This window comes from Trematomus bernacchii, unplaced genomic scaffold (assembly GCF_902827165.1).
Source record: "Trematomus bernacchii unplaced genomic scaffold, fTreBer1.1, whole genome shotgun sequence".
Classification (NCBI taxonomy): domain Eukaryota; kingdom Metazoa; phylum Chordata; class Actinopteri; order Perciformes; family Nototheniidae; genus Trematomus; species Trematomus bernacchii.
The window spans coordinates 17,572,243-17,599,595 of record NW_022987973.1 but is presented as its reverse complement, the minus strand read 5'-3'; the positions used below and the strand labels follow the sequence as shown (position 1 = coordinate 17,599,595).

Here is a 27,353-nt window from a genome sequence, read left to right as displayed (position 1 = left end):
GAAGGCTGTACGAGCCCCCTCCCGGAGTGAAAATAACATAGCTCTCTGCTGGATGGGCCAGCAGGTCGAGGTGCACTGGATAGACAACTGAGCATTGTGGGAGATATTTTGAAAATGTCATCCTGCAACAGCAAGAGCGGCAGGGAGGCCCGCACGGCCCGCAGGGGTCAGGGGGATTTATTATGGCTTTCATCAGCGGGGCACGATTGGTCGGGACTCACTGGTGGATCAAAGGCTCGTCATAATTTCTGTCATCTACTAAAAGTCAAATTCAAGCAACTACCGAACCGAAGGCGACGACTGTGTCAAGAGCAGGACTAGCATTCCACAGATGTCTGCTACATGGAAAAATGCCCTGTTAAAATTGCCATGTGCTGAACTACTTTCACTCCAATGGAAACATTAACTACGGAGCCCCCCATCCCCCTTGTGAGGGAAAAATAAATTAAAACACGACTCTCGTTTTGAGGGATGACTCAGCTTTCACAAGGTGTGCTGAGAGAGCACTTCCAAGGGGTATTATGACAATACACACAGATTTCTGTTGTTTCATTTGATATTGTGCGCCTGTTACACAGAGGGGAAATGTTTTTTACTCTGACATATTCACTCACAGAGAAATAGAAACCAATATAGGAGTCATGCCATTTGATTTTCTGACCATATTTTAGGATGAATGCATTCAATGTTTTTCACAGATTACAAGCAGATGAAGTTCAATGTCTAAGTGACCTTTGTTATTGTGACCATGCTTACAAATCAACATTCCCCCCTCCCCCCTCCTGACACTTTGGGCGACCACATTAAAGCTTTTCTGCCGTTTTGAATGAGAAGAGTGTGTTTAGGGAGGGGGTAATCCTCAATAGCCTCTGGGTGTTATTGCTCACACTCTTACCAGCTGTTTTCATCAGTGTGGTGTTGTGGTGCTGAAAGCCTGGCGGGTGCTGCCCCCCTGTGTTTGCACGCTGTAACTGCTGCGGCTCACAGTAATGATGCACCCCAAACAAATACAAGGGGTGAAATGAGGTGGGCGTGCACTGAACAGCAGAATAACTCCCATTACAGACTGTATAGCTGTCATGCTATAGGTAATACACTCCAGTAGTAGACATGGCTCACATCCTAAACCTCCACAGTACAGCAACATTAGGGAAATGACTTTGGGTTAATACACTAATGCACCTGTAAGCTGGTGCCAATTCTGTAAGGGCCACTGGTTACAGACACGGGGGGTTGTCTTTACACAAGAATTGTATATAGTTTTTGGGATTAATTGCCCTGACAAGGTGAGGTGAAGGACGTTTGTGCAGTTACGATATTGAAAATAATATCAGTTGTCTCAATGAATGAAAAATGGAGATGCTGTTTGTTACACCGTTCATGTCAAATCCCACCTGACTTTTGCTGAGAAAGCACCACAGAAGCAAAATGTTAATCAATGTTTATTCAAACTAAAATACATCCAGGATTATCACAAAGACAGAAATACAGCAGATTCATTTAGTGTCGTCTTTGAGGCACATGGGGAAACAGTGAGTGACTATCATGTGTCCTTTAAATACAATCATATATTCATGGTCTATAGAAAAGTGAACAAATGTTAATTTATAAAAACAATCTAAAAAGAGAGACATCAATAGAAATGGGAATAAGGCTGAAAGAGAGACAGTAGGTCCTTACACAAAGTTGACAATTTTGGCATCAGTGGATAAATCCCTTGTATAAAAAACGGCGCAAACATGAGGCACTTCCTTATGAGCAATATGAGTGGCACTGCTTGTATGTAACATTATCATAATGACTTTATTAAGATCAACTTGAGTTGACCTGCTTTGAGTTAAAGCAGGTCATTAAGGTGGCAGAAATGATCAAACATGATAGGACAATATGAAGACACATAGGTAACAATTATAGCTCACAAGAAAGCACCTCTAATGTTGAAAACAAACATTTACAAAATATAAAAACGAACAGTGTAAAAGTTTAAAAGCCACTAATGCACAGATATTTTAAATGCATGACTGGCTAGTTAAAGAGGAATCAAAATGCTGTTGCAGTTTAGGGGGCTCCAGAAGGTGGGCTTGTTAAAACTCACTGCTGGGACCAGGGTTTACATTTCCTGCAGGGAAAGGTGTAGCACCTGGTCCACAAACAAGTGTACATCCATGGAATCGGAGTGGAAGAAAACTACAATGTTTCAGTCCCTAGGAGGCTGTCCCACACTCATTTATCTTAGAAATCCCATCAGTTTCTCTCTGAGGGTTTCGCTGTGATCTTGAAGATGTAGCTGAGGCTGCAAATGGAGTGCCTAATTACTTCAAAAACCTTGTAGTGTTTTTCCACCCTTTGTTTACTAAAATGAGTTCCTCAGATGTGCAATTTGATCCCTCGCCAAAATGTCCCTTCCCCTATGTGCAAGGGAAAGAAAAGAACCTATGGGCTATTTGAGTATGGCATGTGTTGTTGGAGTACCTCCCTGTCCCACACGTTTCTTCTTCTGCTTCCCTCTTTAGTACGGCTCTGCCTTTAGACTTCGATATAGGCAGCATGTAAACACCATCCCTATGACCTGGGGGTTGGATGGCAGAGAAGAAAAACACAATTTAGCAAATTCTCCATGGATATACGTTTATTGAATCTCTATGTATGTTGAGCAAACTGTAAAAAGAGTTGACTTTATTTCTCACCTGTACGCAGGCTATCCCAACACCCACCGCTCCGATGATCTTCAGATGGTCCAGGATGAATTTCTCCAGTTTGGAGATGCACCCCCCCTTAATGAAAACAAAGAGAGTCGTCATGTTGATGTGGGAGTCTCACTGCAAACAAATGTTGTGTATACTGCTCAGATATTTCATTTCTTCTAACTCTGTTGTTCTTATACAATGTTGAAATGTAGCTAGGTACAAGTACCTACACATACTACTGTACACATTGAGGAAATACTGCACTTTTGCATACTATACTTCTACTGCACTACTCCAGAGGGTGATATTGTACTCCACTACATGTATCTGACAGCTTTAAATGGAGATTTCTGCATTAAAAAAAAAACACGTAAAAAGTGTATAAAATGTATTTTGTGATGATTTAAATTATCCAACAACAGCACAACCATTAGTTCATAATTTGTCGATTGATCAATTAGTCAACTGATGGTAAATTAATTGTCAACTATTTTGTACATTTATGTTATTTTTCAAGAGAAAACATTTTATTTGTTATGATTTATTATATAATAGTATATTATGCACATATACAGAGGGCACTTTTCTGCATTAAGTATTTATACTTTAAATACTTTAAATTGTCCTGGCTAAAATTGCATATTTGTACTAATGTAACATGACTCCTATGGAGTATTTCTACAGTGTGGTATTAGTACTCTTATTTAAGTGTAGGATCTGAATACTTCCTCCATCACTGCCATCACACCACCCATCTCAGTGCTGACATGCTGAGACATGACAGAAATACTGATCCCCCCTGCTGTGTAAAGCCCCCATCCTGCTCTCACCTCCACCTTGTAGATGTTGGACGGGTGGTCCCTGCGGCCACAGAGCGTGGTGAGACTCTTGCAGCAGCTGTCAGGCACCACGCGGCCATCCGCCTCTCTGGAGCGGATCCACACGCTCTCAGCCCAGTCCGACGAACTGTTGCTGCCACAGCACTTAAACTGAGCGAGACACACAAACACATTGCCTATCTTTAGACCACTTTGATGGTAGGGGCGTGAATCCTTCTGTATCTCCAGCATCAATTTTAATCCTTTGGCTCATGATTCATAAATAACATTATTAAGCTTGTTAGTGTTTACCTAGCTGCCTTTTAGTTTATCAGAAACACTCACACTGTAACCTTGGACAAAACGAAAGACTTGTTGAGTAGGATTACTGTCCCTGAGTAGCAATATCTGGGCTGTTTTGTAGAAGAAAATAAACATTTCTTTAAAAATATCTTTTGGGAAGTTGTGAATGGATTAGGAATCACAGAAAATACATCTGGATTCTTACAGCAGTCTATCTTTCCCTCACCCCTAATTTATTGGAGTTGGAGTAGTAAACTTCCTTGACGTCTAACAGCCCGGGGCAACTCATATTTTAAAACTGAGAATAAAAAATGAACCTAACTGAAGTCTCGACTGCTGCTCACATTTATCCGTTCCTTCATGTGTCGTCTTGTATAAGCATAGAGAGGGTGAATTACAAAACAGGATGAAGACAAGTCCATCATGCTTAGCTGAAGACTGAGGGACTGGAATCGGATTTGTTTTTGACTCGCCCTCATCACCGAAATCTCTAATCTGATGGGATGATAGGGTACCAAAACCAATCAACAGGCCTCAAGAGAGTCAATGAGAATCTCACACGTAAGCTCCTGTTCGCTACAAATAATGATGGTGAACAATGTATTTTGGGCCAGAAGAAAACTGCACTCTTTACAATCGGTTATCATTTAAGAGCTTATGTATAAAAATACAATTCAATGTACCTCAGCTACAGACGCTATGACACATTCATAGTAAAATTGCAAAAAATGCAGTTTCCAGCCCCTCCAATAAGGAGACTTCCTGCTTCGTCTGTTGGGAGATTTTCTATTTTAAATCTGGACTGACAAAACGAGAAATTTGAAGATCTACTTTGAGAAACTTGGATGGATATTTTCACGAATTCTGACATTTTATAGACCAAACCATTAAAAGACTAAATGATAATGTAAATAATTGTTGGCATCAGCCTTAACCTCCACCTTGTTATATTGTTAGTTGTATCCACGCCACTCTACATCCTGGTATTTAGACCCTTACCTCCTCCTGCAGCTTGTCCACCGCACTGGTGATGTGCTCGTGGGTGCTCTGCTGATACTTCTGGGTCATGGTCTCCCTCAGGTTCTGCTTCAGCTCCTGATTCAGCTGCCACACACACACACACACATTATATTCACTAACAGCCAACGACATAGCAACACAGAAATGCTAGGCCAGCATGGAGCATGACCAAGTGATGAAATGAGTTGTAATTGTTGACTGAGGAGATTTATAGCACACAGGATTTTAAATTCCCTCCTGACGATACACGTCATGGACAGCAGGTTAACAACACAGGAGCAGAGGAGAGGCATAGAAAGTCTGGATGTTTCTTTTTTTGTTCTCGAGACCAGCGGCAGACACTCCAGGAGCGGGAGGTCTGGGGGGCTCAGTTTCTATGGCAACAAGCCAGCTGGGAAACCACTGTAAATCAAAGCATGAAGGAGATATCAAGGGAATGAATGATGAAGGGAGGAGGGGCGGAGAGAGATGAGAGACGGGAGGTGAAGACAAAGAGGAAGGTAGAGGACGAGGCGAGCATTTCATTTCACCTGTTGATAGTCTGGGAGACACTGCGGCAGTATCAAATGGCTCGGTAAGAAGAAACAGCCAGAGTGTGAGAGAACAGTTGTATGTGGCATTAACCATAAATACATGCTAACCTGAGTTTAAGCATCTATTAGGAGCCATCGCCCCAACACTGCAGCTGGCCTGGGAGTCTCAACAAAGTAACAGCAACATTGTGCACCACCTACAGGTAAGGAAGGTAATAGCATCTGCTGTGTTTAAAAAAATATATATATTTCTGGGCTACCAGTGCCTTTATTCGAGTGAAAGTGTTGAAAGGGGGAGACAGAGGGGATGGAACTCGGCAAATGGTCCAAACAAACTGAGCTATACAGCGGCCCAGCATCTGCTGATTTGACTTCTACAGCTGCAGAAATCTTCTATATGGCTGCTATTTGACCTCCTTCCTTTTTTAAACGTACAAATGTTTATATTACTATTCAAATCTGTTTACATGTGTTTCAGGTCACCAGAACTGTACTATAAAACAAGCATTTTTCTACACACACAAGTGGCTTGACTCTGTTAATCAAGTGTGTGATTAAGTTGATCTCAGGCCATACTGTACAAAGATAGAAGCAGTTTTAAAGAAAACTTACACATGAAGAACAGCTTCATAAAATAGATGTAATTGCAGATGTAGCTGTGATTGCCTTCAAGTGATGAAGTTCAGCAGCCATTACTTTCTTTTCCTAAAGGAAGGAAATGTGGTAACGCTTGCAAACTGCTGCTGCTGTCGCTTCCCTTTACTCTAGGTGAGGCTGTTTAACGAGTGTGGAGAACCTGCAGCTTCAATAAGTGTGTTTGGCGTCTTGCAATTCAAAGCAATTGTTAAGTTTTCACGACAAATTAAGAAATCAGGAACAGTTAACAAGAGAGGAAGAGCAGAGGGAGGAAAGAGAGTGGCTTTAAAGCATTTAGTAACACAGTAACAATCTTCTGAAGCTGGTAAAGGATCTTTAGGAAACAGCAGAGAGCTACTGAGAGACTGCTCGTGTTCAGGAGAGTTGTGTATTATGAATGAGGACGTTACAATGAAGGCAGTGCACCTCTAGACTGAGAAAAGTCCTGTTGCTGAGCTACAAGCCACCGGCCTTAAAGACAAGTCGAGGAGGGGGTGACGCTGCTGCAGAGCCGTGTCAGATTAATAATACACGAGAAAAATAACTTCTCATTTGCAACTACCTGCCCTGCAGTCAGTCATAACTCACACGCTGTCGGAGTTAGTCAACTACAGCACATGAGATGAGACAGTTATCACATATGTGCATTTTGTAGTGTTTAGCACTCTATTCAGTGTTAAACCTGTGTGAGTAGAGTTTAAAATGAGTTAGTTTTTGGGATGTAACGGTTCCATTTGAGTGTAAATCAATCCAAACACTAATAAAAAGCATCCAAATTATTCTGACACAGTATTCCTAGAGAACATTTGAATAAAGTTTGGTCAAGATGTTCCCAAAATAAAATAGTTCAGTGTGATATTTGTTGTTATAAATCCCCACACTGATTTATCATGTTGGTTTTGCGGTGGTTAAAATCACAGCAAAGGCCACGTGGGAATATAAACAGTCGTATTTGAAGTCTTCTGACTACGTGCTCAGATAAAAAGGCACGTAACAAGTGTCAAGCATGCTCTATTGATTTTCCAGTAAAGTACTTCACAGCTTTTACACACACATAGACATGTGATCATTTACTATGAGGACAGGCGGGTGTCACTGTCCACCCAAGAGGTTACAAAAATATCAGAAGTCAAAAGAAGTAACAATAGAAACAAACACAACTCAGCGAAGACTGTATTGTGACCATAGACTGTGTGACTTAAAATATATCCTAACATCTGTGTCCAATTTTAAATGACTTTTTTTGTCATTTGAAATTTGGGGTGATTTTATGGAATGGTTTGGAGCAGGAGTTAAAACAAAGCACAAGCATAATTCAGTTTAAAAGGATGTACAGAAACACTTTTTGGGAAAACTATGAGAATGAAGAGAGGTGATTGAAGATGAGAAATTATTGTATATGTATGTATAAATGTAAATGTAAGTAGGAATAACTTGCATAATGATTTAAAGGACAATCATTGATCAAGTAAGGGGTGGGAATTAATAAGCATTTGCTTCCTCCTACTCCCTTTCGGACAAATATGATTTATTATTATTATTAATATAAAGATTTTTTTTTTGTTGAATATATAAATATTATCATGAATGTGGATAAATACTGTATTTTAACAATACGGTATTCTGTTTTTCACATGTTTTATTTGTTATTTTTTTAATCTGTTCGAAATAAAGATTGAAATGAAATGAAAATCAATATCTAATCTTCCCATATCTGTCAGCTGCTGCTCCATCATTGCACACATACAACCTAACAAACAGATCAAATCCCCAGGTGCCTTGTAAAATATATTGGAAAGGACTTTTTTTGATGGTAAAGGGGGTTACCTGCTGGTAGTAGATATAAGCCAGGACGCCAGCCAGGATCTCCAACAGGAAGATACACAGCAGCAGGACGAAGTACTGAGGACAGAGGGAAGAAGAAGAAGAAGAAAACACAGTTAGTGGAGGGTAATGTGATGAGGCGACAGGTGGCTGAACAAAATCATGGGGGAGAGTTTAAAGTCTAACGCTGCTAGAAGCTGGTTTGAACAACATAGTGGCTAAAGTCTGGTCCAATGATATAAAGATGTTAATTAGAGATTGAAAAATGGGAAGGTCGATCCACTGCAGAGCAGGTTTGTGAAGACAGTCGATAAAAGACACAAAAATGAGAACAAACAATGCTCATGAATAATAAAAGTTAGACTGCCTGGGTTGTTTTTTTGCTGATGGCACAAATAAAAGAAAGGAGCTCCTGACAGCTAGAGAAAAATGTGTTCATTGTAGAAGTGAGCTTAAAAATGATTTATTACATTACATTTCATTTGATGCTTTTATCCAAAGAGGCTTACAATAAGAGCAAAAACCATAGAGGTTAAAACTCAGCACCAGAAGGAAAGTGCTGATATATTCACTTCAGCAAGTCATACCATTGTAAGTGCTAGTGAATTAGTTACAAGTCATAAGTTAACTCTTTCAAGTGCTTCTTTTTCTTTATTTTCGTCCAAGAATTTAATTCCCAAGGTACAATTAAAACAGATGCGTTTGCAGTTTGCGATGGAAGATATGCAGAGTTCCTGCTGTCCTGATGTCAACGGGGAGCTCATTCCACCATTCAGGGGCCAGGATAGCAAACAGAGCACATTTATAAAAGTACGATTTATTACAGGGCTGATGTTGAGGATTGATTAACTAAATGTGTGTTAATAGTATACAAATACTCAGAGTTGTTGCTCAGTGGTGGACCTCACACTGTATGCCCTTTTAGTGTTAATAGTATAATAATAACAATATAATAACATTGCTAACACAGATTTAAAAACATACATTTAGGCAACGCAAACTAAAGCTGCTCCGTGATATTTATGGTTGTATATGAACATCCAGCTCTTTCCCACAAAGTTGATTTATGAAAGCCTGAAACTGCAGAGCTCAAAGTTGTTGCTCGGAGGTGGATCTCACACGGTGTGCCCTTTGGAGAGGTCTGCTGTTCAGAGTTTATCTCCAGTGTCTGATTCGTGACCAGGCCCGTGAGAGCTAAGAGTGAAGGTCTGCAGGAGTGTCTGCAGCATTAAAGACAAGACGATCGTATCAGAGTAAAACCTTGACCTAAATTCCTCTGGCGCGCTGCTATCAGAGGAAGGAGATCAGGCCGGTAAAGTGGACCTGCGCTTTGATTCGATCGCTCGGCTGATTAGATCTCTCACAGGCTCTGAGGCTGAATGCTGAACACACTCTGAGACACACTTTGATGCCGTGTTGACATGGCAACAGAGAGAGATACTACATTCATACTAAGGGAAAGTTTAACTAAACTATTTAACTTGTGACAGTAAACATTATCTGTGAGGGTTTTATCTGATCAGTTGTACTGGTTCCTCCAAAAAGCAACTTAACTGATTAAACAAAACAACATGATTAACAAAGAGGGAGATTGTGGTTCATACTTACATTTTGATGTATCGATATAAACATATTCGTTTTTTATCTATAGTTATTCAGAATAACATGAATTTCTTGAGACAATTTCCATTACAACTTTATCACAACTATTTAATTGTAATATTATACAAATATTTATGTTCATCAGCAAATTTGTTATAACACGTTTACTTATATTTACGGCCTCAAAATCGCATTTTCTGTCAGGCATGAAATGTGTGTTTTAGAGATGAAGCAGGAGGACAGTCGACTATACTGCTATACTTTTCTTTTGAGCAATTTATTGATTTCAGTATGACTCAACGATTGTTTTTTTAATTTATTTATTTTCGCTATTTTTTCTCAGTACGAAAACTTCTCATCTGTACAGAAGATATTTTCACTTGTAGCCAAAAAACAACAACTGGGTGAGTGAGCCACTTTTTCTACCGTACTTGTATTTTTCGCCCACGCTTTCTCCTTCAGACACTGACGCTTGCTTCTCAGGCCGACATCACACGGGCAGTGGTGTTTACGGAGCGTGGCAGAGAAATGTTGTTGGCGGGTGGAGACTGAGGTGGCTGAGTTACAGACTGCAGTGACTCCAGAGGACTCCTTCTGATCTCAGGCACACACTCTCTCTGTGTCTCTCTCACACACACGCACACACACAGACTTATTATACGTCTGAGCTGCCATTCTGCTCCCAGGTGACTTAAGGCCACAGTGTAATTACTGCCAAACGCCTCTCAGCAGCTTCATATGTACAGAGTCTGCATTGGCTGCACTCTCCCTGGCTGAACTACAAAATGTCCCATGGTAAACAGACTCGTTTTGCTGAGGTTGTTAGAAGATATTTGAACAGTTTCTATGTCCGTCTTTCATACCACAGTTTTCCCTCCAACATCAAACTGCAGCACGATTACCAACACATCAGTATGCAGCTCTGTGTTTGTATTTCCGACTTCATCAGAATTGTACCGTCGCCTTTAAAAATTACTGAGCGAGTAGAAGTCACGCTGAAGGTGACTTTGATCCGACAGAAAACAGTTGGACACATTTTGGCTTTTGAGAGGAGTCATCCTGCGACCTTTTTATGAAGCACTCTTTGGCCACATGCAGCTCATCAAATGGAACTTTAAATTGACTTCAACTTAAAGCAGACTCCATTATCCAGCAGCTGGTGATTATCAAACTGACTTCAGCTGAGAGTCCGTCTGATGGGCAGTGATGCGTCTCTTCACTGCAACATGCTGCTCTTCATCACATGAGAGGAACGTGATCAATCTGTCCCCTGCTGGGCTGAATTAGAACTTCTCAACACTTGAAGTTACTAGATGATGGTTTCAATAATCACATCACTCTTCAAATACGACTCCTTTGCAGTTGGTCCTATCATTTTCTTTAAAGACTTGTGTACAGTGCCGTGAAAATGAATTTCCCCCTGGGGACAATACATCTAATCTAATCTAATGTTTCATAAAAGCGTATTCATTTCTTCAGACATTGATATAAAAAAAAAACACAATTATTTTTTTATGACAATGACAATTATTCTGCTGATCATTTATTTTTATATTGAACAAATTATTTTGTGTATTAAATAAATAAACAGTTGAAGAAATGGACGTCACAATTTCCTGATGTCAAAGGTGACATAGCTTGTTTTGGCCAAAGGAAACATTTCAAAAATATATAAAACATTTAAGCGTCCTTTTTCATACCATTTGCTAATTGATTAATTGCTTTGGCTCAATACAATACAACGAGATATAATGTTGGTGTGGTTTGCCTTTCCTGATGTTGGCTCAGTGAGATACTCTCTAGTAAATAAATAATCTTCCTCTTGAGCGCAGGCACCAGCCCAAAGATAAATGGGTCTTTCACTAATTCATAATAAAGGCATGAGATGTCAGCTGTGGTATAATGGATCCTTTCAATGTAATTAATACAATTATTTTAAGACGCTCTAACAAGTTAAAAGTACTACAACTCATGATCAGTTCATGAATTTGCTTTTTACACACACCTCTATTATTTTCACCATCTTTGGCAACCTCTTGCGACCCCCCTCAGCCCCTCAAGACAAGTTCATTCCTTCTCTTTGATTCATGGCTGCGATCTCAACTCTAAAAGATGCACCATGTATTCAAATCACACAGGCAAGTCGTGCACAGATTTCAAACTATAAACTATATGGATGCTTTAATGTCATTCTGCACACAGTACTGGACCCTCCTCATCTGTCTCTCCTGCCCTTGTGTTAGCCAAGGAGTCTGTCCTAAGAGATGAGCGATGATCATAACTAAGTCATAAGACTCATCAGACGGTCGAGCAGACGGACTGCGAGCTCAGAAACCTGACAAAGACGACTATGAAGAAGTGAATTCTATACTTTGAATCATTTTAAAAATAGAAAAATAGACAAAGGTTGCAATTAATTATCATGACTTTTCTTTTGGGACATTTACATCCTGCAAAAGTTTAATATTCTAGGAAAATTACCTAATGTACTTCATTTACATTAAGTTCTAAAATAGAACTGAAATGTTAAATCTATAGATTTTTTATACAAGTTATTCAATCCAGGACATTTTTATAAAGTTGAAAACCTAATATTGTCTGATTTAAGACGTTTGTTTGGACAAAGCAACAAATTGAAGACGTCACCATGGGCTCTACACAAATATGTTTCTGTCATAAGGTAGTCTTAAATATTAATCAGTTTATTGAATAAACAATATTCAGTCGCAGCTCTATTATTAATAAATTCAATTGTAACTTTATTTAATATGAATATTTGTTTCATGAAATGGCAGAGAAAGTGAAAAACAAATACAAAAATACAGACCTGACAGATGTTTGTTTTTATGTTATTCGGTTGATTTTTCTTATGCAACAAATGTCCGTGTGAATGAACAATAAAGTTTTGTATTATGTCTTGACAAACAGATAGTGTGAAAGACAGAAACGTTCTCCTCCTTTGCTCAGGTCATATCACTGTTCTGTTGCTTTTGTCTCCCCTGCAAAACAATGAAGCTGTGTGCTGCAGACACACACCACACCCCTCTTCCCGTGGGAAAGTTTCCTTCCTTTTCTCTTTGTCTGACTGACCTTGCTCATACTTTGTTTAGTACAATCATCACTAACAGCCTTACAAAGTCTGATATGGCCCTCCCTTTAATCTAAAGGTGAGTGCAGCTAGTTTATTCAGGCCTCACCGCTGCAGATATCCCGGTGATGTTATGGCTGGATCAGCTTTTCTTACAGGACAGACAATCCCAGCTGCTCTTATGTACTGTCAGCAGGTAGCAGGCCCTCTCCACATACAGGAAAACAATTACTCTACCCCCTCCCCTCTCACCTGCCCTTATCTTTGCCCTCTTTAACACTCACGATAGCATCTCTCCTTGCCGACAAGTTCATTCCTTCTCGGTGATGCATCGACCCAATCTAAGCTCTTCAGGATGCACCGAGGGTTTCAAAACTACACGCAGGACGAGGTGGTGAACACATCCCAGTCAGTGCTGGGTTATAAATCAAATCAACTGGACAGTGGGGACTTCATTTTGAGTGTACCGAGAGGTCTATAGACTTCTCAATTCCCCACACTGGCTGCCCTGGGTTCTTTCATATTGAAAATGGACAACAGAGACTTCCTTAAAATACCAAAATATAAAGCAATTTTGTCTTGTTTGTGATTGTCATATTAGCACCATTATTGACAAATGTGTTTATCGACTACTGTCTTTCAAGATTTCCACTCATCCAGAAGTAGGATATTAAGTTGTACGTCAAATGAAAGTGGTTTTCCAATGTCGCTTTTTAAAATACAAATAAAACACTTGAGGAAAGATAAGAAATGTTCCCAGGCCTTGATTGAATGATTGTTATTTTTTGTCGATTGTTTTCCTTTCCGTTCCAAACTTAAAGGTGGGGTAGGTAAGTTTGAGAAACCGGCTTGAGATACACTTTTTGTTATATTCCATGGAATGCTCTTAACATCCCGATAGCAATGAATATCTTAAGTGCTTTGACAAAAAATCCATAAAAAAATGTCATCTGTGGAAGCCGTAGTACTGTAAAAAGCACAACCAATCATTTTAGCCGGCCCGGCTAAAATAACTGGATGGCCTACCTGCCTGTCAGCCTTCCATCTGTGCACAAACTTATCTCGTGCCCTCATTGGTCATGTGCACGTTCGTGTGTGTTGGAGGAGGGGCTCTATAAGGAAGTGGCAGATTTTCTCCGGTTGTGTATTTTCAAATTCTAGCGATCTCGAGCCGGTTTCTAAAACTTACCTACCCCACCTTAAATAACAGCACACAATGAAAATATTTGTTCCCGTTTTTTTCTAAAAACATTTGGGTTGTTTTGGTGTGAGGCACAAAATTGTTGTATAATTTAAATGTAACTGATAATTAATAACCAAAAACTACAATACTTTTCTTGTTTGCGGTGTGAAAAGTAAAAATAAAAGTGCCATCACTTTGTTATCTAGCTTTCCCTGCCCTCTCCTTGCCCCTTCATTAATGATACATACAAATAGACTAGGTGGATACTGGCTTTATTTTTGAAGATATCTGGCTGTGCGATTTGCTGTAGTCTCTGGTGGAAAGTGGAAAATGCCAAAATGACACATGTTATTGAAAAGCTTATACAACACAAACACTTGAGCTGCGCCCACAGAGGTGTGCATGCATAAATTGACATGTGTGGATGAGAGCTGAGCTGTGTGTGAATAGTACAGTGTTTCTGCAAATGTATCGCCATGCTGGTACACACACACACACACACACACACACACACACACACACACACACACACACACACACACACACACACACACACACACACACACACACACACACCCACACACACACACACACACACACACACACACCACACACACACACCACACACACATCACACACACACACACACACACACACACACACACACACACACACACACACACACACACACACACACACAACACCACACACACACACCACACACACACACACACACACACACACACACACACACACACACACACACACACACACACACACACACACACACACACACACACACACACACACACACACACACACACACACACACACACACACACACACACTTTTTGTTTCGTCTGAACTGAACCCAGTCAGCCTGACACCTCGGGCGGTGCTGTGTGTGTGTGGCATCACAATGTCCTTCTAACAACCTATTATTTTTGGAATTCACATGCCAAGAACGAACTAACTAACGTCAATTGTTGTGCATCCTACTGAAGAATATGGAATTCTGACATTTTCTTTGCACAGAATCAGTCTGAATATTTCCAATATAATCAAGTCAACGCAGAACACACCAATACAACGATTGTTAGCCATCTGGCTGAAGACCAAACTGAAGGTTAGCCAGAGAACAAGTTACTGCTTCATGTGGAACACTGAAAGAAATGTGTGTGATACCAGGGTTAACTTTGTTTTACCCAGGCTGGTGGAGAGCAGCAAGGACAAAGTTTGAGCACAGCACATTCCCTGAAAAGAAATACATTTCCTCAGGCTATCCCACACCTGGATGGTACAAACGTTGACACTTTAAGGGATTTTCAGTTCTATTTATAAAAAGGTTTAATTTAGTATGCTGTCCTGGCCGTCCACTCACAAGGGCAAGTTCAAATATGTGTTATTAATAGGAATACAAGTCAACTCAACATGAACAAATATCAAAAACTGGTGTTATTCATTTATCTTATTATTCATAGTAGGTATGGCTGGCATTTTGGCAATATGTTTCAGCATTAGGGTTGATTACCCAATCCATGCATAACCAGATAAGGTTTCCTGTTGTCCCCATTTCCCCCCCAACGATTTAAAGGTCACCTATTATGCAAATTCCACTTTTTCCTGTCTTTTATTCATAAACATGTGTCCCCTTGGTGTTAAGAGATTCTGAAAGTTTCAGGAAAAAAGATTCTCTCTCTTTTTGTCCTGATCCATTTATATAAAAACCTGTCTGAAAATGAGCTGATCAGATATTGGCCACTTTGTGATGTCACAATGCTTTTTTTGGCTTGTGTAACCATTAGTCAATCACCAACCAAGGTAACACCCACCCACCTTATCATCTGAATCTCTTCCTAATGCACCATTGTTTTTTTTTTAACCAATCACTTGGCAGAGGGGCGTGGCCAGCAGCAGCTCATTAGCATTTAAAGCTACAGAATCAGCACTTCTGAAACAGGGCTGAAACAGAGGGGTTTAAGGGATGCTACAATGCATGATCTGTTTGGTATTTCAGCCAAACACTTCAGAGACATGTTTTGTATTTATCTGAGACCAATAATATATTTTTGAAAAACAGTATAGTAGTGGACCTTAAAAGATAATTTCATAAAACTACCATTGGATGTGATAACAAAGTTGTCAGCCAATGGGGAGTGGTGGATGTGATAGGAATGAATAATATATAAGGAAAAAATAAGCATATATATGTAGCAAAGTCCCACTCTTTGCTTTAATTGTGTCTAGATAGGAGAGTAGAAATGATTTCTGTTTCACACACTTCAATATATTTAAATGTGTGCGTTGTGCAGCTTCTATTATCTCCACCCTGACGTGATCTCTCACCACTCGCAGTAGCCTCCTCTGCTCCTTGAAGGTGGCACAGCAGCCCAGCACGCCTGTTACCATGACGATGGCTCCAGCCAGGACCAGTATGTAGGCGGAGGCAGCGTAGGTCTTGGAGGAGAGGAGGCTGATGTAGTCGCTCTTCTCAAGCAAGGTCCAAACACCCACCGCCATCACTACGCCGCCTGCCAGCTGGAAGAAGAAGAGCACATGATGAGAGTCCAGTCTGTGAGGGGCCCGGTTCAAGAGGAGCCAGAATCTGTTAAAAACCAGCACACAGTACAATGCAAAGAGACAAAACCTGAGTGGTACAAAGAGGTTTCTATTATCTATCACTCGAGCAGGATTCAATGTGACAAAGGAGGAGAAATGAATGACTGTCGATGGCTTAATGTGAAATGATAAAATGGAACAATTGCTTTTACAGGAGATAATGTGATCCTGAATCAGTTTATTCTGCATGGTAATTGTGCAGGAGCTGATAGCTGAAAAGCTTAGCTACAGCAGCAGCAGCAGTCAGTTGATAGAAATACTATCAATCTGCAACTATTATTTCAAAAAATCCCCTGTAATCGTCACAAACATGTACATGTATGTATGTATGCATTTAACCCATCCTAGTATTAAGGACAGTGAGCAGCTATTATACAGCACCTGGTTCCAGTCCACTCAGTTTTTGCCCGTTCTGGGACTTCCCCATAAGACCTACAGACTGAGCTACTGCCGTCGTCAATATTATGATGATGGGTTGGCAAAATTGCCAAACATGCTCTGTTTCCAGCTTCTCAAAGGAGAGGTTTTGCTACTTTTTTTGTCATATGGAAGTAATCTTAATAGGTTTGAGTATAAGGGGGGGGGGGGGGGGGGGGGGGGGGGGGGCTCCCTTTAAAATACTTGTATAGACTTAATTATTTATTTAGTCAGCAACTGGCTCGCTATAAATTAGGTTAATCGCAGTCGTATAATCTGATATTTTTCAGCAATTATTTTGTTGGGGAAGAAGCATTTTAAAAATACTTTGAGATGCAAGACAGAGAAATAACATAGATAAAGTCTGAGAGTTTATCAAGCACCAAGTAAATCCTTAAACCCTGAGGATAGACTAGGCAAGCATAAAAATCAATGCTTCCATCCAGCATATAACTGTCAGTCTGACATCTTCAGCATTATCTAAGAAAACTGTTTTGGGAAAATTAAATCAGTGAGATATCAACAGTGACGAGTCAGCAGATGGTACAGCGCTGCAACAGAAATCTGTCATTGCTCCAAAGCCGTAAATCTAACAGCTGTCCTAATTTAGATTTAATTTATACAAAGACAAGGCGACGGCTTCAGAGGCTAGACAGTGAGTGGGATTGTACGACACACCCAGAAACAGTGAGGCAGAGATAAACCAGGAAACACTCTTTACTTACCATTTTAATGTAGTAACCACAGTGGTTTACTGGTGAATGAGGAGGACCAGTTATGCTACAATACTGGTAATGGTCATTTTGTTTAGTGTTTTGTTTTAATGTTGTAGTGCATATTTATATGCAGTTGAACTATCTACACATGCACACTGACTTGATGTTGAAGTTTGTTTGTCATCCTGAGGGAAATTGTTGTGTAGCAGTTTCAGTAGGAGTGCAAATATAAAATAAAGTATATATTTTCTTAGAAATATTATCAATAAAGTGCAAACCAGTGGTTGTCAACGTTTTTCTCATGACCACTTGAGTCACAAGTTACATAAAATCAAAGTTCAGTTAAAACATGTGTCCGTTTAAGATGTTTGCCCTCGACTTAGGAAACAATAATGGGGGAATCTTGTCCAAGTGTCATCAAAAGCTGCACAAGAGAAAGGGTGACCTCTAGTGGCAGCCATAGGTAATCACTGGAACATTTAAAAAAGTCTAAAGGACCATGAAGTGAATGTTTGACGTTTACATGTATGTCAGGGTATATTACTATTCATGAAACCTACAGATGTATTTATGTTTCTGAGCAGGAAAACAGGGTGAAGACGATGGAATATAAGTTATTTGCAATTGTACTTGAAGCTGAGGGGCAACACTGGACTACATTGCTTTAGAATTCTAAAATCATGTTAAAAAAATATGCTTATGCATTTTATTTGTATGCATTTTATTCTAAAGTGTATTCAATATCAATGCAAGGCAGTGTGCTGCACTGCTCACTCAAATTTAACTCCTTGACCTTCAATACTACAAGATTATGTTCACAAACACAAGCAGATATGGATCTATGAACTTACTTTAGCAGTAGGTGCAGAACATATCTGAAACCTTTTTTAAACCTAAACCATGTACTTATTTGTCAATGTAAACTTTGAAAACAAGTCATGGATTAACAATAATCCATGAATGTAGTTTTGAATTATCAACAGGTCTAATGATATTACTTGGGGAAAAATATCCCTTTAGAAGTCGGCATGAGACAGAAGGACAAGCAAAACCTCATCTTGCTGAAACTTCTATAATGCCAACACTTTTAAAAAACAATTCTGTGTCATAAATCTAAATCCTACCAAACAACATAAATAGAAAACAGGGCATGCAACATCTAGGTAAACTGACCACTGCCAATCAACACAAATACTTTGAATAAAGCAAAGCAAAGCTGACTGATTGCTGTGATTCTTGTACCTCTGAGTATTTTGGAAAATGCTTTTTATAAACTAAATGACTAATCACAAACATCTATGAAAATAACTGCAATATCCTGAAATATATATTTGGTTGTCATTCTGGCATCTGTCACAGAAAAGGTACAGTGTGGTTAGTCTGCTAGTTTGAGAGAGATCTGATTCTTTGGCAGACAGATGATTATCACATATGGAAAAGATGTAACTGTGATTTCACACTGAGTACGTGAGAGCAAGAGAGTCACTTTCCCTTTGCTTCAGTGCTAAGATTTGAATCTTTTTCCACACAAAACATCCAAATTATGGAGTTATTTGTAGTGCTTTTCTCCTGGAACACCATGTTCTTGATACTGGAAAGTTTTGGGTGATTGGGCTCTGAATGAACCGTCTGTGTCCTCTGTAAAGTATGCAGCTTGGCTTTGATTCCATGAACTGGAAAAGCAGCAGGCATTCATCTGCCGCCTGAATAAAAAGGCTCTGTTGAAGAGTTTTATCTGCTATGTATTCCAGATATCATAGAGGTAAATGGAACATCTGGTTTATTACCATTTGGGTTACATTTGTTTAATTTTGTCATTTTTGATAAAATAATTAGTTAAGTGATGCTGACATCTGGAGATCTGAGGCCTGTACTACGAAGCCGGATTTTCCTAACCTGGATATGTTTGAGTTAGCCGGTTGGCCCAATCCAAAACATACGCGCTCTCGCTAAGCTGTACTACGACGCTGGTTATCAAGTGGATCGCTCAAGCCAGCCGTGTCCCATCTAGTTAGGTGCGCGTTCACATGAAAGGGGTGGTATTTGGAGCATTCGACCAATCTCAAACATGGACAAGCGTACTGACAGCGCAGCGTCATACTTCCTGAATGAAAAGTGAACTTTAATATTAGTCAAATATGAAGAAGTTAAACTTTAAACATCCATGACTTAAACACTTTATCCAGGATAAAAGCCACAAAGCTGCACCTGCAAGGTGAATACAGCTGGTAAAATAAAAAGCGTTTGAATGCGTTCATTAACCAGTTAAACCCCACGGCCCCGCGGGCGGGGGCAAAACGCAACATCTTGCAAGAAACAGCATCTGAGGGCTTCTTAATATTTAACAAACTATGAATGTGTCATACCCACTTAACGGGAAGAAACTCAGCTATCAGACAATATTAATCGTTTTTAGCTAAACGAAACAAAAGGGTAATAACAAAGGCTCTGAATTAGCCCTGAGCGAAAAAATGCTAACGCACTTAGCACAGAACTCAAGGTAAAATACCCTTATTACTTATCGGATCTGCACAAAAAAGATATCGATTAGCAAGCTGAGATTCCACAGATTCCAGACATATAAGTATCATCAGAACTCGCGGCCAAACTACAAGAAACAACAACAAAGTAATGTGCTTTACGGAGCCAAAATGGCTAAAAACGTCTTACCTTAGCTGTTGTTCTGATCAAAAGTTGTGTTCAATGGCATTAAAACGAGAAAAACGCTGCTGAAGGTTAATCCATCATCATATTTATGGCAATAAACGTAGTTTTCTATAGAGTGTAACAGCTTTCAGTTTGGGCAAACTGCGTGCGCATCACTCTCAATCCTCATTGGTAATGTTTAGATGGATTTAGGAACTCCCCCTCGATTCTATTGGCTCTAACGGTTCAAAAGAGGTGTCAATCACCAAAATCGATCAATGGGTTTGTTGGAGTCTTGATGTCTGTTAATTTATTCCGGCAATTACTCAGACTTATACTAATTGACCTAACAGAAGCTATTGAGTCTATGTAAGTTGACTGCCAGGCTCGGATCCACCTGGATCAGCAAGGTCTCACCTCTACTAACTCCTGAAGAACCAGGTTCAATTAACTGCTGTTTCAATTCAGACGACGCACTAAATGCTGTGGTCTTTTTCTAATAAAAAACCTAAATTCACAGTTTTACATTTCTTACATTACATTCTAAATTCAACTGGCCCACTTCAGTTATGACATTACATTCTAACTTCAACTGGCCCACCTCAGTTGTGACATTTACATTCTAACCTCAACTGGCCTACTTCAGTTGTGACATTACATTCTAACTTCAACTGGCCCACCTCAGTTGTGACATTTACATTCTAACCTCAACTGGCCTACTTCAGTTGTGACATTTAAATTCTAACTTCAACTGGCCCACTTCAGTTGAGACATTTAAATTCTAAACTCAACTGGCCCACTTCAGTTGAGACATTTAAATTCTAAACTCAACTGGCCTACTTCAGTTGTGACATTTACATTCTAACTTCAACTGGCCCACTTCAGTTGAGACATTTAAATTCTAAACTCAACTGGCCCACTTCAGTTGTGACATTTAAATTCTAACTTCAACTGGCCCACTTCAGTTGTGACATTTACATTCTAACTTCAACTGGCCCACTTCAGTTGAGACATTTAAATTCTAAACTCAACTGGCCCACTTCAGTTGTGACATTTAAATTCTAACTTCAACTGGCCCACTTCAGTTGTGACATTTACATTCTAACTTCAACTGGCCCACTTCAGTTGAGACATTTAAATTCTAAACTCAACTGGCCCACTTCAGTTGTGACATTTAAATTCTAACTTCAACTGGCCCACTTCAGTTGTGATGTTTAAATTCTAACCTCAACTGGCCCACTTCAGTTGTGACATTTAAATTCTAACTTCAACTGGCCCACTTCAGTTGTGACATTTAAATTCTAACTTCAACTGGCCCACTTCAGTTGTGACATTTAAATTCTAACCTCAACTGGCCCACTTCAGTTGTGACATTTAAATTCTAACTTCAACTGGCCCACTTCAGTTGTGACATTTAAATTGTACCTTTTTAAATTCTTCCGACAGAATTTAGAGGAATATCCTAATAAATTGTCGGTGATAAAAAACACATTAAAACTTTCATTCAACAATACATTCAAAATCAAAGTCAATTTCAGAGAACTTACCAAGGAAAACCCCCATTGTTGGTTATACAAGAATATATTTGATTATATTATCTTTCGTTTTAATTATTCAACTTAATATGGAGACCTCAACAGGTTCCAGATATATGGCAAATATACCCAAATGACCCCATGGTGGGTTTTGTTTTTTCTAAACCTCTCTAAAAAAGGTAAAGTTTCACTTGTTTTGCATCAATCTTGATACAGGGTACTAATTAAATGTTTTAGTTTGGATTCCTAAAGCTTTTAGTCTACTATCCCATCATTCAAGGGTGGTTTTCACTATAAGTAATGGGGTTTTTTTGGACGGAAACTACAATTTACAGTTTTTTACTATGTTCAATCTGAATTTACTTTAAAAATAAAAACATCTATATTGATTCTGACTTTTCTACATCCAACTCACAAGTGTATCATTGCTTTGAGAAAAAAAGATTATTAAGTTACCCCTTTTAGAAGTGAAGATATAGTCATTTGTTCTGGGCATGTTATTTTCAAGCCTGAAACCTGAAAAACATGCTTGGGGCTTAACAGGTTAACAGGTTTATGAAATCACTGCCCCGTCCAAGACACGAGTGGATCTGACTTTAATTACATTTCACTCGAGTGTTTCGTCAACTTAATGTGTTGCTTAAAATAATACTTCTGCATACAGTATGTGACACTGTGAGTGTTGCACGGCCAGATACGGCTCAAGAAGCTGACTCAGATAAGGAAATATATGATACATTATGATGTGATATGATATGAATGATAATGGGACACATCGACGTCTGCACTCGCAGTGCCACGGACTGTACTTAATGTTACTCTGATCCGGTTACTTATGTCGTGGCAGATATTTAATTAAGCTTTCTTAACGCTAATGTTATAATAGTCAGATTGCTCTGAAGATGGGAGGGGATATTCTATTAATTTTCACGTTCACACAGTCAGTTGATTTTTGCCGGCCGTCTTTCCTGCAACGGCAGTTTTTCTGTATTTCCTCTATCCTGTAATATGACTTGATAGCTTTAAACTCCGCACACGGAGCTCTGATTGGTCAGCAGGCGGTGCTTTCACTGAGTTGATCTCTTAGCCTGCAACCTAACCTCCTCCCGAGGAGGTTAGCCGCTCAGCATAAGTTACCATGGAGATCTAGCCCGCTAAAAAGAGAACCAGCATCGTAGGACCGGAAAGCCAGAGTTTTCCCTGAAGTCAGCCGGCTAAGCGAAAATCCAGCTTCGTAGTACAGGCCTCAGGTCTGTAAACTGTGCAAATAATAGACAGTTTCGTAAACACTTTTTTTTATTTTTCTCCCTTTGTTTGCTCTTCCAAACACAGTACATTTGAGCAGCCTATGCTTTGTTTAAAACCTGATTGTCTGACTGCTTGTGTTTCTTGCCCTCCCCACCCAACTCCCTTTTAGCTTCGCTGTGTTTCAAGGTCACAGCATTTATCTTTGTTATTATAATCCAAATAAAACAATGGAGAAAACAACAACAAAAAAGGGATCGCATGAAAAGTTACATGTCCTGATCGTAAGTGAATATCGGAAAGCATGAATGTGCTTTAGGAGCACTTTAGACCAGCATAAGCACTTTGATAATTAAACTCCCTGTGCAGGCTCAACTAGGCCAGAATGAAACGTACCCAAAAGAGAAAGTTGAAGGCAAACAGGAGGTATTTCAGGCAGATGGTTCCACATGTTTCCTTCTTCTCCTCATAGACCCCCATGCTGCAAAAGAAAGCAGATTTCAGATCAGTTATGACAATAACACACAGAAAGAGTTGGTTTTATTCAATACATTTCATACTACTGTACCCTCAGTTTGATGTCATGTGACCATGAACCAAATTGTGAGCTCTCGCCCAAAGTATTGTGTTGATAAAGATGATGGAGACCAAAATGACTCTTCTGGTGACTGCGTCCTTTTTGGTGCAGCATATTAAAAAAGCAAGCATTAGTTTTAATTTTGATTACCAGTGCCAATGTGCCAATGTGCACAAAGTTTGGAGCCAGTACGATAAGTAAAGAACAGTGAAAGTCAGACCGAGGCTTTGCTTTTAGAACTCGTCAGCTTTTGGAACTCTTTATACAATTTCCCCCAAAAAAACATTTGATATATAGGCCTTATTTAAAAAGTGTAAACACTACTGATTTAAGAGATAAAAGATTAGGTTTAAAAAGGTTGCTATTCTGTTTAAGGTCATGAATTCAGGAATATCAGAATGTGTTTATTAAGCATTATTCTGCGAAAAAGTTCCCTATACAATGAATATGCACTTTGTTAAAGTACAATAGGGGCTTGTAGTTGGCATAGAGGACACATAATTATATTACAGCTTGAAATAAAGCCAACTTTCGTTTTTATGGTGAGGTGCTGTTAACAAATGAGAAGTTACAAGGCGGATGCAGAACATGGGGGAGTGAGTAAGATCAGCAGTGTAGGCAGAATCAGTGAGCTGAGTTATTACATGTGTATGCAGAGAGATCCATGACTAAGCACTGAGTAGGAGCTGAGAGTCGGCCAAAAGGCTGGAAATTAGAAACCACCCTCTTCCCTGAAGCATGGTACCAACAACAAACACTTTCCAGAAGCTAAACCTTCTTCTTTTAACAGAATTTACATATTTTTAGTATGGTGTTTTATCGACTAAGTGAATTAAATGGAAATATTGCACTTCCATGGTTAAAAAATGTCCCTTTTTAACAAGAAATTAAACAGATTGAAGCGTATCCAATCAATGTCTTGTATTGTAACCACAGAAAATGACACTGTAGTAAAATTTGACAGGTTTTCCTCAATGCCAAACATGATCCTATAGGTTTGAAGTTAGATTTATAGAATAAGATTTATAGATCACATCACAGAGCAACACTTGTCTTCATGTAATCTTTGTTCTCCCAAGTCTCACATCCATTTTTTTTGCCCCACAATTTTCTTAGCTTACTTTTCTGTCAAGCCCAGACCTGCCCTCTTCTGACTGCCTGTAATCAAACTCTCTTTCCCCTCCTTACCCTCCGCCTGCCCCCCCCCCCACACCCGCACCTACTACTGTCAATACAGATGAGTGCACTGAGTGTGTCTGGACTCTGTCTGGTGACCATCTGTTAGTGTTATCGTGGGACCACTTAGTGGGACCTTGTTAATTAAATTCAAACAAGACTCAAATGACAACTCCTCATTTTACGGTTTAGAGACGGAGAGGAAACAGCTGAGTCAAGACAGCAACCAAGAACTTTCTGCAAGGAGGGTTAAGCATAAAAAAGAACAGTTGAGTTTCACAATGATGCATCTTATTAAAAGCTTTAGCTAATTTTAGGATGTGATATTCTTACTCGAGTGCACATTAAACAAGACTGTTGCTTGCACTCAGCATAAATTGCATTAAGTAGGATAATGGCTGTCTCGTCTACTCTAAGAGATTACAGTGGTGAAATACTTGGAGCAGGTCCAGGTATCTTTTTTCATCTGTATAAGCAAAAATAAACTGTGATGGACATTTTAGATGACTTCTACCATCTTATAGACAAACCACTAAAATAACCCACAGAGTAGACACACATTTGAAGTTTCTCCAAAGTAAGGACCCTCATATGGATACTTTGAATATCTTAAAACAACTGGAAAATACCACTGTTTGACTTTGACCAATAATTAAATGCAATTTTTCCACTCAAGTCTAGGGTGGCAGGTGTAGTACTAAGTCTACTGGGATCTTCTTTTGGTCTAATTATTACAATTCTAAAGAAACAATTCAAAACTCCAACTTATTTGGTAGACAAAGATCTAAATAAAATATATTTTCTGTGTGAAAAACATACTCTGCTTACGTGATGTTTTACAATACTACAGGAAACAGTATTTTTAGTCCAGATTTAAAAAACCAAATAGTCTGATTTGGAAGTAGGTAGATGTGTGTAACAAGATTGAAGTTATCATTTAATATGTCTTGACAAACTAATGTTGAAAACCAAGTTTGGATTTATATAACTCATTTATGAATCCACATTAATAATAATACATGTGACGTTAATAAACCAACTGATAAAAAAACACACAGTTGTTTGAATAGCTGCTATGTAAAATGTAAGGTATAATATATTTTTTGTGTTATTAGCAGGTATATAGAGGTGGAAAAGGTATTCAGATCTTGTAGAAGTAAAAGTAGAAGTATCAAAGTGTAGGAAATACTCTGTTAAAAGTAAACGTCCTGAAATCAAAATGTTACTCAAGTGAAAGTACAAAGTATTAGCAGCAAAATAAACCTAAAGTAGGCTACCAATAGTAAAAGTACTCATTATGCTAATTTAATAATAATAAATAGTATATGTTTTGATCACAATTAGTGATGTATTAAAGTGTTATCAAAGCTGGCAAATGTGTAGCTAATTTCAATGACTTTGTATGCTGCAGGGTAGCTTGTGAATTTTACTCCAGGTGTAACTAAAGTCTAATTTTAGTGTTGATTATATTTCACACCATTAATCCAAATCTGTTAAGTAATTTAAGGTAATAAATAAACATAGTGGAGTAAAAATACACTATTTACCTCTGACTTGTAGGGTAGAAGTACAAAATAGCAAAACATTGAAATACAGAAGTAAAGTACAAGTATTTGAAAATTGTTCTTGAGTAGAGTACTTGAGTAAATGTTCTTATTACTTTACATTATTGCAGGTATATTACCTAGCTAGCTCGGACTACAACGAAAAGTGAGCTAACTGAACATCATTACAACCCGTCCTGACAACGGCTCAGCAGTTAAACCTCTGGAAAGTCCTATGGTTTGTGTAAAAGGTTTGGGTTCACAATAACCATGTATAAACCTTGTTTTGGTACCACAGGGTAAGCTCTATTATGTATAAGTGTACAGGACCGCACACTGACATAAAAACAGAGTTTTGTAGGTTTCCTCGATGATTTTCAGATGACGCTACAGCGCATCTCTGCCGGTGTGAGCTAACGCTAAAGTTATACGACTCACCGCTGCTATGAGGGAAAACACATGTGTTATCAACACGACCTACTTTCAAAAGAAACCAACAACACGTTGAACACATGTCTGATAACGTAGCTTTGAAATACAGCTGTAAGATGTCTTAACTACATGGTAAAATCACGGTAATGCTTCATGTCGGCTCAATGCGACACCGCAGTGTGGAGCTAACCACTATCAGGGCACTTCCTGCTTTCACTTACCTGCCGTTTCTGTGATCTTCCGTAGAATAAAGCGATTAAATGTTTAGGAAATATTCCTAAAGGTCTTCTGTTTCCACTCCACTTTTTACTCTGATAAAGGTCTCTCGGATAGCCGTGTGTATCTGGAGGCCAGATAAATCACAGTGAGCTCAAGGACTGCCTTCTGACTCCACCCCGGGCTACCTTGCGTGTTTCTGGGTGTGTTTTCTGTCCCGGGGCAATGCTTCTGTGATGCAAACAGATACAGAGGAGGAAGCAGGGGAAATGAAAGAAAAATCACGATTCAAAGAAAGTATATGAGAAAAATCATGATTCAAGGAAAGTATATGTATTTTAATAATGATCAAACTACAAGAATACTGATGAAGGGTTTTTCTACCAATTATCAATACAGTATACTATCAGCATTACAGCAATTGCACATCTTCTACAACCCCTAGAGAGCTCGGCTATTTTTGAAAGGATAAAGGAAGAAAATAAATAATATCTGCTTCATCTTGTAAAGATGTTGATGAAGTAGGCATATGGTTT

At 39.1% G+C, this 27,353-nt stretch overlaps 1 protein-coding gene across 1 annotated transcript; it reads right to left on the bottom strand.

Annotated features, from left to right (window-relative positions):
• Window positions 1–1,424: 1,424 nt before the first annotated feature.
• LOC117471541 (CD151 antigen-like) lies at window positions 1,425–27,013 on the bottom strand. Its single transcript, XM_034116632.1, has 8 exons — window positions 26,823–27,013; window positions 23,269–23,353; window positions 16,041–16,232; window positions 7,825–7,899; window positions 4,808–4,912; window positions 3,518–3,676; window positions 2,688–2,774; window positions 1,425–2,569 (listed from the first exon to the last, which is right to left on the bottom strand). The coding sequence occupies exons 2-8, from the start codon at window positions 23,350–23,352 to the stop codon at window positions 2,510–2,512; spliced, it is 762 nt and encodes a 253-aa protein (XP_033972523.1). The 5' UTR covers window position 23,353; window positions 26,823–27,013; the 3' UTR covers window positions 1,425–2,509.
• Window positions 27,014–27,353: the final 340 nt, after the last annotated feature.

Coding starts and splice junctions, on each gene's coding strand:
- LOC117471541 (XM_034116632.1), bottom strand. CDS start 23,352: ATGGGGGTCTATGAGGAGAAGAAGGAAACATGTGGAACCATCTGCCTG. Junction 16,233..23,268: donor CCTTCAACTTTCTCTTTTGG/GTACGTTTCATT, acceptor TTCTTCTTCCAG/CTGGCAGGCGGCGTAGTGAT. Junction 2,570..2,687: donor TTGGGATAGCCTGCGTACAG/GTGAGAAATAAA, acceptor TCCAACCCCCAG/GTCATAGGGATGGTGTTTAC.